Consider the following 11,584-nt stretch of genomic DNA (forward strand, 5'->3'; position numbering starts at 1 on the left):
GACACGGTGACCCAGCACCAGGTAGGCGCTCAAAGCAGCCGCTTCTCTTTTCCTCGTGTGCAGCGAAGTCCTTGCAGCGATGCAGCCCATGGGCGGCTTCCCCCGGGAAAGGGGGGGGGTGTGATTTACGTGGGATGGTGGGGACGGACTGTAGAAACATCAGATCCCCGAGCTGAGCGTGCAGGTGTGAGCAGGGATGTGTGGGCAGGAGCACGGGGGCTGTTGCGGCGCTGGGGATGAGCAGCCCCCTCGGTAGCACCAGGAGTGCGAGGTCGCAAAAGGGGGTTCGGGGAGCACTGCCGGCCCCAGCAGCAGTTGTCTTGCTCTGGGGATGCTTCTATGCTATCCGTGCGTCCTAGAAAAGAACCATCACGTGTCGGTGCCAGCTTCACAACAGTCTGTCCATTGTATCGCGCATCCAGAGTCCCATAGAGGTGAGGGCCGCGCAAGGGAACAAAACGAGCTCTGTCTCCAAGCTGACAGTGTCTGGAGTTGTGTGCTTGGTCTGGGTTGCTTGTGCTTAGGCGTTAGGAAAGCTGGGGAAATGCCGGGAAGACGCAGAGGTTTAGGCTGCTGGTCTTGTTGTTTGTGGTTGCCAAAAGGTTTTGTTGTAGCCGCGCGAGCCCGCCTGGCAAGGATGTGATCAGCGGTCGAGGAATCCAAGTAATGTTTTGTCCTTGTCTTCGGTGTCTAGGGCAAGAGGCTCCCGAGCCCGTTGCTGGTGTTGCTGAGTAAGCCCCGCTTGGCTTGGCAGGTGCCACAAAGGGTTTGGACTTTGTTCCCCTCCTTGTGATGCATTCCTCCTCCTCGGTGCTGCCCCCAACAACACCACCCACGGCACCAACAGGCAGCACCGGCCTCGCGGGCCATTGTACTTGGCCCCCAATCGGAGCGAGGAGGCGCGAGACCCCCAATACGGGGCTCTCTGGCTTCCTAAGCGTTAGTAGATCTGTGCAGTCAGATCCGTATCGGTGCCTGGGACACGTGGGCTCCCTCGCCTTCCTTTTCATAAAGCAGACCTTGATTTGAAGCACCGTTTTGCTCAGGAGAAATGTTGTTTAGTGCCAATAAAGTCTTTCTTGTGATATGATTTTTGCGCCCTGCCCCAGGGCAGCGGGAAAGGTGGGGTTTGCGTGCCCGGCAGAAACGGGAGGCAAATCCCCTCAAGGCAAAGAGGAAACACCAAAGAGTGTTAAACTTTGTAGAACTCCCATAGCATCCTTTTAGGCATGTTTTGGATAGCACCAGGGTTACCGCACTCTCCCGCTGCACGTCCAGGCGATAGAGGCTGCTCGTGCCAAAGCAACTCTCTATCCGACCTGGGCAAAGCCCCGGGAAGATGGAAAGGGAAGCCCTACAAACATCTTTCTGTAGATGGGAGACGAGTGTATCTGTTTCTAAACTGAGCTAGCTGTGTTATGCTAAAACCAGACAAATGGTGAGGAGGCAGAAGAGATGAAGCAGGTTTGCAAGGGGAGTAGGAGCAGCTTTTCTCATGCTCTAAATGGGGGATCTGGAGCAGAGCTTTAGGAGCAGCACCGGTGCCTTTTGGGCATGTGGTGGGACACAGCGAAAGCAAAGGAGGGTCAAGCGGGGCAGCTTAGTGTCGTGTAGCATGTGAATATTTAAAAAACAGAGTATACTCCTGAAGGCTGAAGTGCAATCCCTCACTAACCTTAAAGCGAGGGTCGTGTGGAGAACGGGGGGGCGACAGGATGCTGTAATAGTCCTGGCAGCAAAACTTGCCAGCGGATCAAGACTGTGCTGGGATACGCTCAGGAATAGGAGTTTATATGTTCTTCTATGAAGAGCAACTCCTCTCTCTCCTTTCAAGGCGCAATGGAGGATAGATGAGAAATGCAGAGAGGAGCCCTTTTGATGGAAAAGGGCACAGTGCCGCACGAAAAGCAATGTCACCTCCCTCTGCTTGGCTTCCGAGCATAGAAACGTTCGCCATAAGCATCTCTAGGTGAAAAGCCCCGTCCGGGACTCGCTTTCCCACCCAGTGACCCAGCAGAGGGGACACAGCAGCCTGTGTGCCCTTGGCCACCGAGCAGCCACCGATGCTCGCTTTTTTGGGGGGGAATAAACCCGCGTGTATCAACCACAAATCCAACAGTGTCCCTAGTGTGAGATGACTTTGGGAGAGGCAGGAGGAGAGGTGGGAGTTCAGCAGCACCTCACCTACAAGCGTCCGCCGGTTTGAAGTTGCGGGCAGAAACGAGCCGTGCGACGCAGCCAGGGCTGCAACCCGGCTCCGACCGTCCCCACGCAGAACCCACTCGAGCCCAGGGCAGCCGTGGAAGTTATTTTCCGAGCGTGCAGCCCCATCCCCGCCCTCCCCGGGGGCTGCAGCTCGTCCCGCTGTGGCACGGCCGGTTCCCGGTCGGTTCCCGGTCGGTTCCCGGTCGGTTCCCGGTCGGTTCCCGGTCGGTTCCCGGTCGGTTCCCGGTCGGTTCCCGGTCGGTTCCCCGCCGGTTCCCCGCCAGCCCACTGGTCGCGGGGGGACCGGAGCCGAGCGCTGCCGCCCTCCGTGCGCGCTTCCCCCGTGCGATGCAGCGCGCGCTTTGGGGTGCGGGGGGGATGCGGGGCGCGTACCTGTCCGTACACCTGGATGGGCTCGGGCGGGCGCGTTGCGGCGCGGCGGCTGCGCGGGGGCTCGGAGCGGGGAGCGGGCGGCGGGGCGCGCAGCAGCAGCGCGGAGCGGGCGGCGGTGGCAGCGGGTCCGGGCGCCGCCGCCAGCAGCAGCAGGAGCGGGAAGAGGCGGCGGGGGAGCGGGGCGGCCCGGCGAGCCCCGCCGCTGCTCCGCGTCGCCATGTCGGTGCGGCCGGGCCGAGCGGAGCCGAGCGGAGCCGAGCGGGGCCGAGCCGAGCGCCGCCGCACGGAGAGAATGTGCAATGGGCAGCGGAGCCGCATCCCGCCCCCGCCGCACGGTCCCCCCGGGGGATGCTCGGGGACCCCTCCCCGCCACCATATATGCACCTCTCGAAGTGATGCTCGGGGTCTTACAGAGATAATGTGAAAGGAAGTAAAGTTGTTGGTGATGAAATGCAGCGAAAGGATGTGAAACAGTGTCAAATAGTTAAGTCAAATAATACGAGTGTCACGAGGATGGAGCCAGGCTGTACCCTTGTGGCCAGGAAGCCAATGGTACCTGGGGTGGGTTAGAAGGGGGTGGTCAGTAGCTCAGAGAGGTTCTCCTGCCCCTCTGCTCTGCCCTTGAAAAAAGGGGTTAGTTCAGATACTATCAGGATATACTTGGGGAACATATATATGTACCTACATATATATATATATAATATATATACAGCCATATCACCCTGAGAACGCAAGATCTCATCTCATCTGGGAAGCTAAGCAGGGTCAGGGCCAGTCAGTACTTGGATGGGAGACCGGTTGGGAATAGTGGGTGCTGTGGGCTGAGCCAGCACTGGGCCCTTGTGGCCAGGAAGCCAATGGGACCTGGGGTGGGTTAGAAGGGGGTGGTCAGTAGGTCAGAGAGGTTCTCCTGCCCCTCTGCTCTGCCCTGGGGAGACCACACCTGGAATCTTGTGTCCAGCTGTGGCCCCTCAGTTCCAGCAGGACAGGGAACTGCTGCAGAGAGTCCAGCGCAGCCACCAAGATGCTGGAGGGAGTGGAGCATCTCCCGTGTGAGGAAAGGCTGAGGGAGCTGGGGCTCTGGAGCTGGACAAGAGGAGACTGAGGGGGGACTCATTCCTGGGGATCAAGATGGAAAGGGGGAGTGTCAGGAGGATGGAGCCAGGCTCTTCTGGGTGACAACCAGTGACAGGACAAGGGGTAATGGGTGCAAACGGGAGCACAGGAGGTTCCACCAGAGATGATGTGGAGAGTGGTTCTCTGCCGCTCGCCTCCATTCCAGAGCCGTGCCTTGCCTTTGTGGAAGGCAAAGATGTGTTTATGGGTATAGTGATGCAGCTGAGAAAAGGCCTCACTGGTATTTTGCCCTTGTTCATTGCAGAGGTGCTGGGAGCAGACTCTCAGGCAGTGTTTTCTCTGCCTCGCGAGACATACTGGCATTTCTAATGCTGTCTGGAAATGTTCATGGTAAAAGGATGTCACCTGGCAGCAAAGGATTTGAACCTTATAAATCCCAGGGACAGGACCGAGGTGGTCACGCTCCCCCTTATTTTGTTCGTTTTAGTAGCAGAAATGTTATCCCGGGGGTGCTTTCATCAGGAAAAGTAGTTCGTGTATTTCAGTATTTGAGTCAATACAATTATAAGGGCTCCTAATGAAGCTTTTAGTGATCTCAACTCAGCGTAATGTCCCTCGGGAGGACCGGAGGTCACCATGGGTGAGGGCAGAGTCAATAAAGGAGCCTTATCGTGCAGGAATCCCTAGAGGGGGTCGCTCTCAGTTGCAGATGTGGCGGGCAGGTGAGAGAGGCTCAAAAAGGCTCGACAAAAGCACCGTCGCGTCTGTGAGTCCATCCTCCTTTCCACAAAATGACCCCCTCTGCCCCGCCAAATAGCCCTGACAAGAAGGAGCAGAGGAACGAGGGAATAAGAAAGACTTAGGAAAGAGGAGCTGGCTTCGTAGCAGTTTCTAAAGGGAGGATCTCAATGCGACGGGGGGTTCACCGTCCTCCTCCTGGCCTCGTTTTGCACTCGGAGAGATGCAATAACTCTCGCAGGGATCGAAGAAGGGACCCCCGTCCACCCCAGGTCCCCACAGAGGCTGCCAGGGAGGGGACGGTCACGAGGACCTTTTGGGAGAACCTAGAGCTGGCAAATGCTAACAGATGAATAGCTCTTTCTTTGCAGAAGGAAATACGTTTCCTTTGTCAAGGTATTCACTGTGTCTTGTAAAAAGCACCCGTCTCCTGCCGTAAAGGGGAGGGAGCACAGCGCAGAGCGTATGTTAAGGTACATCTGGATTTCATCAGCAGCAAATGCCGTGTACTCAGAGAGCGAGGCGAGGAGCCCCTTGGCCCCCAGCTTTCCTTCCTCTCTCCCCCTCGCCTTTCCCCGGCACAGCCCCGCAGGTCTCGGAGGGTTCAGAGGATTGCAGGAGCTGGCGGAGGCATTTTCCGCAGTGAGAGAGATGATGGAGTCATTTGAAGGAAGTGTTGCATGGAGTTGGAGCCGAGCTGGGGAGTAAAGCAGCTCATCCCACCGTCGAGTCCGATCTTACAGAGAGTCAGGGCGCGTGTTGAGCGGGCAGATCTCAGATCAGGGTTTGCAATTTGCTTTTGTTCTGAGTTGTCTGAAGCGCCAGAGTGTGGGTCTTCCATGAGAGCGGGCCCTTGTCGTGGGGTTGTAGGACAGAGCTTTCAAGGAGCAAATCGTCTGGTGTCAGCAGGACCTGCCTTTGAACCACAGTTCTCAGGGGATGGGTCCTCCAAGCCTTCTCACCCCCTTTATGCTTTTGGGATGCCACATCTGCCAAAAGAACACAACTCGAGGAGCAACCCTGTCCAGCAAGGCCAGGCGAGGGGCGCAGAAGGAGGATGCGGGGCCAGACGTGGTCCCCGCCGCAGCTAAAATGCCAGCATAGGTATTCAGGAGTGCAGATGGATGTGCAAAGTCACTCTGGAAACAATGACCAGACCCATCAAGACAGACACCAGGGTCAGCATCTCGATGGCATTCACGTGCCATCAGGGGCTCGAGGTCCGAGGCAAAGTCCGCCCCGCTCACGGGCACAGTGTCAGAGCCTTCACTGGAGGCGGTTGGCCATCTTGAGGTTTTGGTTAAGAATTCCAGCAGTGGCGTCTGAGCGCTAAGCTGGTGCATCGTGTGTCACTTGTCGTGCCCGGGGTCTTTCAGAGAAGGGTGGTGCGTCGTGTGCGGTGTAGGGGACACTGATGTGTCTCTAAGGGGCCACCTCGCGCACGTCCCCCCGCAAAGCTGCTGCTGGGAAGCCGCTCTCGCCATTGGGTTCCATGCTTTTGGGGCAACGAGGAGGAGGAAGGGAGGAGGAAGGCTGTCCTCCGAGGTGCGGCTCATGGCGCAACATGCCACGAGCAACATCTCCACCTTGTGGTGACAGCAGCATCAGGGTCCCAAATTCAGAATCGTGCCTGTTCACGGTACGGCGGCCCAAGGTGACACGTCCAGGGAACGCGGCTCTCAGGGTGCCCCATCAACATGTGTGGCTGGAGCTGCGTCAGGTTAGAACGTGCGTGGGTTTGTCCCTGTTTACTTCCCTTCAGAGCCGTCCTGCCTTGAGAATGTGACCCACATACCGTGCGTGCTCCCAGCTGTTGTCCCATCCTGTGCGCAGTTGCAGGGAAGAGCAATTAAACATCAAAAGAACGGTTCAGCCACAAGTTGTCAAATAGCCGGTCAAAGCGATGCGTTTTGTAGAGGGTCATTGCCTCCCCACCCGAGGGTCAGGGTCGTGCGTGCATGGTAGGTGCCATGCAGGCTGCTCAGAGAGGCGAGGAAAGAAGGGGAGCTCAGAAACCAAGGATGCTCGAGGCATCTTAACAGGTGCAAGTGACAGCATCCCGGAGCCACCACGGGGAGCCACGAAGGTCCGGCCACATGTTCACCCATGTGAGCATCAGCAACCGGCTGGGCATTGGCAGAATGAGCAGGGAGGTGGAGGAAAACGCCACTTGCACGGTGCATAGAGGCACAGGCGTGAGTGACGGTAGAAATTAGGGGTTTTGTCACGGCCAGATGGAGCCCCAGGGGTACGTCAGACCTCTGTCCTATGGCATACAGCCAGTCCCCGGGGTTTTCCAGCCAGGCAGGTCACCCACGGGAGGGACAGGCGGCAGGGGCATCGCAGCTCTCGGCATGCACAGCCGGGCCGGGGGATGACCATACCAGGTTCACTCTAGGTTGTGATGTCTCGCACATCTTACCAGGGACAGCGAGGCCCAAGCCAAACACATGCCGAGGTCCTGGCCGTCACAGCCAAGGGTTTTGGGCACACAGGGTTTAGGCATCGGCCTTGCCGAGGCTCAGAGATGGGGCAACAAGAAGCCTTGGGGCTCATCCCAAGGCCCTCATGTTGGGTTAGCACAGTGGTTTGTAAAGGTCAGCAATGCTCACCATGTGTGCGCTCTGGGACTTGCCTTGACCCTGGGCAGTTTTGGGGGCTCCAAGTTAATCAGTGATCAGAGGGCAGGGCTCCTGCACACATGGGGCAAATCAGCAAGGCAATCGGCCTCATCCATGTCCACGTGCAGAGGGGTCGAGTCCTCGCGGCCGATCCGAGGGAGGAGAAGTTCAGGGAGCATCCCTCTTGCTATTTTGGCAAGAGGGGAGCGGGGCGATGTACCCAACACTTGTCAACGCGGCGCAGGGTAAGCGGGTGTTGTGGGGGAGCAAAAGGGAGCCGCGTTAGGCTTTGTACAGCACGGGGAGCGAGGGCAAAGCAGCAAACAGCGGCCAAGTTGGCAAGTGAGATTTATTGAACGCGATCCCAACCCAAAGGCAGAGCAACTGCGTTCCAGCAGGACGTTAAAGGGGAAAGCCGGCCACGAATCCCTGAACAAGGAGAAGCCCCCACCCCTCGCCTTTGGGCTCCCCTACCTCCCATTTCCGCCCCCCAGAGTTCACGGGGAGCCAGAGGGACCCGAGGGACTCAAAGTACATCTTTGTCCTTCAGATTATTCATGGGAAGCGTCTGGTCAGCACTATCCCCCAGCACGAGGAAGACGGGGAGCGCATCGAGGAGCCGTCGGGAGGGCCCGTGCCGTCATCACAAGGTAGGAGGTTGCGTTCTCTTTTCGCGAAATACAGCATCAAAACAAAAAAAGTGGCATCGTCAGCCTGTCAATTCAACGAGACTCGACTGGTCACGACAGAGTCCAGGACATCGATGGCGAATTGGCAAGGACGGCGCGCAGCACGGACTGATGGAGACCACGCCACGTGCCGCGTTATTGTTCTATTTGTGCCACAGTATTGTTTTATTTGTGCCACGTTATTGTTCTATTTGTGCCATAGTACTTCTCTTTTTGTGTGCGCCACAGTATTGTTCCTGTTGTGCCATGTGTTGTTTTTATTTTGGGTAAAGCACTAGCACAGTTCCAAAGCGGGGCAGGGTGCTTTGCAGAGATCCAAAGGGGCTGGAAGGGGGAGCCGAGTCTCAAGGCATAGAGAGAGTTTGTAAGTAAGTGGCGAGGCCAGATGCCACCTTTTTGGGAGCACCAACCGAGCGCCCCCCTGCGCTTTTGGGGTCGGGGGCTCTTCATCCCGTGTCGCGAGGCCGGGCAGGAAAGGCAAGAGATCCAGCCGGGGAACCTTCTACCCGAGAGCGGCCAGGCCAGGGGGAACCCTACTCGGTTTTGGCGGCCGGGGGCCCATCGGGTGCCCCGGCGCCTTTTTCTCGGAGCTTGCGCATGTAGTCGTGGGGGCCTTTTCCCTCGAAGGACGTGGGGCTCTTGTAGGAGCCGCCGATCTTGTCCCAGAGGGTGAAGTACTGCCCGTAGTTGTAGTCGAAGTACAAGTGGTGGTCGGTGTGGTGGGCCGAGCCGTTGATGACGTGGCGCAGGAAGCGTGGGACGCGGTAGTCGCCGTCGTGAATGGAGATGGTCCAGACGTTGACGAAGATGTAAAGGCCCAAGTAGGTGATTTTGTGCAGGGGGAAGAGGAAGGGGTAGACGTGGTAGGGCAGGCTCTGCATGAAGCCGTCGACGGGGTGGAAAGCGTGGCTGGCGAAGGGAGTGGCGATCTTCCAGAGGTGGTGGGGCTTGTGGAAGCGCTGCAGGGAGAAAACATGCCGTTTAGGGGGTCACCGTCACCGCCACAAAAGCGGGAGAGGCACACGCATTCAGAACGGATCCTAAGGGGCTCTCCGTTCCCGTCGTGTCGGGGACGGAGCCCCCCTACCCCTCCCGGGGCGGGCGTTCGCGGGGAGGAGCGGTGGGGCCACGTCGTACCTTGTAGAACAGTCTGTGATGGAGCCCGCGGTGTATCCAGTAGATGCCCATGTCAGTGAAGAAGAGGAAGGACAGCATGCTGAGGAAGACACCCGACCAACCTGCAGGAAGAGGGACCGTAGCGATGATGTTGGCGAGGGCCAGGGAGGAGCACGGAGAAGACTGGGAGGAGCCCTCCTTGCGCGGTCGTGATGGGAACATGCAACCAGGGCAATTAGAAGGGAGTTGCTCGAGGCAGGGGATTGGATGGGGGCTAGTCTGAGTTGTGCTATGCCGAGGTGAAACAGGGGGACGCAGTCAGCCAAAGGAGGCAATGGAGAGCGGCTCACCGTACGGGGAGTCCTCGATGTTGTCGTACAGCTTGCTGTAGCCGCGCACCTCGGCGAAGAACAGGGCGACGGTGGGCACGCTGATCCAGGGGAGGGAGCGCAGCGCGAAGGTGATCTCCCGACGCACCTGGTTCTGTGAGAGAGAGGGGTCATGGGGAGAATATAACAAGAGCAAGTGTAGGGTTTTGCATCTGGGCAGGAACAACGCCAGGTTCCAGTGTAAGTTGGGGAACGAGCTGTTGGAGAGCAGTGTAGGGAAAGGGAGCTGGGGGTCCTGGGGACAGCAGGGTGACCATGAGCCAGCACTGGGCCCTTGTGGCCAGGAAGCCAATGGGACCTGGGGTGGGTTAGAAGGGGGTGGTCAGTAGGTCAGAGAGGTTCTCCTGCCCCTCTGCTCTGCCCTGGGGAGACCACACCTGGAATCTTGTGTCCAGCTGTGGCCCCTCAGTTCCAGCAGGACAGGGAACTGCTGCAGAGAGTCCAGCGCAGCCACCAAGATGCTGCAGGGAGTGGAGCATCTCCCGTGTGAGGAAAGGCTGAGGGAGCTGGGGCTCTGGAGCTGGACAAGAGGAGACTGAGGGGGGACTCATTCCTGGGGATCAGATGGAAAGGGGGAGTGTCAGGAGGATGGAGCCAGGCTCTTCTGGTGACAACCAGTGACAGGACAAGGGGCAATGGGTGCAAACTGGAACACAGGAGGTTCCACTGAAAGAGGAGAAGCAACTTGTTGGGGGTGAGGGTGGCAGAGCCTGGCCCAGGCTGCCCAGGGGGGTTGTGGAGTTGGGGTGATTGGAGTGGATGATCATCCGAGGTCCCTTCTAATCCCTGAAAGCCTGTCATTCTGTGATCAGAGGAAGGAGAGGGGGGTGTGATGGTTGTATCTGGCAGGGCCAGGCAATTATCGGGTAGGAGGATCAGCCTCATTTGGAGCGAGAAGGCCAAGTGTCGGAAGGACGCGATGTCAGTGACGAGCTCTGAACTTGTCTCAGTGTCCCTGCACTTTCTGTTGTTTTCTAGGGGTTCAGTTTGACAGTCAAGGGGGGTCTCACAGGCACAGGGAGTCAGGGGGGCCAGCACGGGGAGCACCCACCTCCAGGAACTGGGGATGCTTCATGAGTTCATGGTCAAAGACAAAGTAGTAGCTGAGGGTGGCGCAGAGCAGGTAGAGGGCCAGCGCGCCCAGGTTGGTGATGACGAAGAGGCTGAGGAGCTGGCGGCAGGGCTCGTGCTCGGGCCAGCCGGCGGGGTACACGTAGGGTGTCAGGAGGTGCCGGTCCGCGACGTCCAGCACCAGATCCATGGCGGCGCCTGCAGGAGAGAGAAAGGGTCACCAGAACCGCTCGCAGAAGGGGTGCAGACGGCGTCTGTCCCTTGTGTGTGTTGCCACTGGGGTCGCAGGGGCCTGGTTCAATGGGCTCAGAGGATCGGATGGGTGCTGGGTGCCAGGCAGGGCCGGTCACCATCCGCGGGACTCATAAACATGTCAGGTTGTGGAGCAGGAAGTGTGCATGTTGGAAGCTGCAGAGGCGTGGGGGTCAGCGTACCCCGAGATGGCACTTTCAGCGGGGTCCCACACCGAGGAACGGCTGGCAGGGAGATACAGGTTTTGGGGGCCAAGGTCTCCTGCCGGGGCAGCCTGCGGGGCGCGGAGACCGCGGCGGCAGCGCCGTTTTGGGACCCGTGGGGCAGTTCCGGCGGCGATCCTCGCTGGTGCCGGTGCAGAGACCCGACAGCGGGGGGGCAGAGAGGGGCCCGGGGGGTCAGAGAGAAGGCGGCGGAGAAGCAGGCGGGGGGCAGCCCGGTGCAGGGGGGTGGAAACGGGGCGTCCCGCAGCTCCAAGCCGGTCGGCGCGGTGTCGCTGCCGGGAGCGGCGCCGGGGACGCGCCCAGCGGCCAGAGCCGCGGCCCCGCGGGGCTCCCGAGCGGTGTCGCCCCCCGCGCCCCCTCCCCGTCCCCGGTACCTGCGTGCGGGTCCCGTCGCGGCGCTTTGCGGGACCGGGGGGGCGGGGAGGCGCGGGCGGCGCCGCCCGGTAGCGCCACGCGACGTCAGCAGCGGGACGTCACGGGGGGCGGGGCTGGGGACGGTCCCCGCGGTGTCGCCGGGGCGGTGGGGGGGCGGGACGCTCCTCTGTGCGCGGAGGAGCCGCCGGGGCTGTGAACGGGGGGAAGCGCCGGCGGTGCCGCTGTGTGAATGGGGTGAAATGAATGAACGGGACGGACAGCGAGGAGGCGACCCCGGGGTTTGCAAGGGGCCATGGAGCGATGTCAGGGCTCAACTTATCAATGAAGGTCTGGACAAATAGAGGGACGCAGAGGTTGTTTCTGAAAGGATCCCGCTGAAACATTAAGTAGTAAAGGCTATGGAGAACTGGGCAGCCAAGTTTAGAGGTTCTGAA

General features: G+C 59.4%; 2 protein-coding genes across 3 annotated transcripts in view; both read right to left on the reverse strand.

Moving 5' to 3' along the window:
• SORL1 (sortilin related receptor 1) overlaps nucleotides 1–2,817 on the reverse strand; it is a gene marked incomplete at its 5' end in the record, with an annotated part of 45,646 nt that extends 42,829 nt beyond the window's left edge. For both annotated transcript variants that reach the window (XM_082070149.1, XM_082070148.1), the window contains one exon: nucleotides 2,599–2,817. In XM_082070149.1, coding sequence (XP_081926275.1) covers nucleotides 2,599–2,817 — 219 coding nt within the window. The remainder of the gene's footprint in view (nucleotides 1–2,598) is intronic.
• Nucleotides 2,818–7,374: 4,557 nt separating this feature from the next.
• SC5D (sterol-C5-desaturase) lies at nucleotides 7,375–11,228 on the reverse strand. Its single transcript, XM_082070555.1, has 5 exons — nucleotides 11,150–11,228; nucleotides 10,280–10,497; nucleotides 9,190–9,322; nucleotides 8,861–8,961; nucleotides 7,375–8,682 (listed from the first exon to the last, which is right to left on the reverse strand). The coding sequence occupies exons 2-5, from the start codon at nucleotides 10,487–10,489 to the stop codon at nucleotides 8,257–8,259; spliced, it is 870 nt and encodes a 289-aa protein (XP_081926681.1). The 5' UTR covers nucleotides 10,490–10,497; nucleotides 11,150–11,228; the 3' UTR covers nucleotides 7,375–8,256.
• Between the last annotated feature and the right edge of the window lie 356 nt (nucleotides 11,229–11,584).

Source organism: Streptopelia decaocto, assembly GCF_964273445.1.
Source record: "Streptopelia decaocto genome assembly, chromosome: 21".
Classification (NCBI taxonomy): domain Eukaryota; kingdom Metazoa; phylum Chordata; class Aves; order Columbiformes; family Columbidae; genus Streptopelia; species Streptopelia decaocto.

What these genes read in the sequence shown, in the direction of transcription:
- SC5D (XM_082070555.1), bottom strand. Translation starts at nt 10,489, where the DNA reads ATGGATCTGGTGCTGGACGTCGCGGACCGGCACCTCCTGACACCCTAC. An exon ending in CATCGAGGACTCCCCGTACG is followed by an intron (nt 8,962 to 9,189) that starts GTGAGCCGCTCT and finishes CTCTTCCTGCAG; the next exon opens with GTTGGTCGGGTGTCTTCCTC. An exon ending in ATCACAGACTGTTCTACAAG is followed by an intron (nt 8,683 to 8,860) that starts GTACGACGTGGC and finishes TTCTCCCTGCAG; the next exon opens with CGCTTCCACAAGCCCCACCA.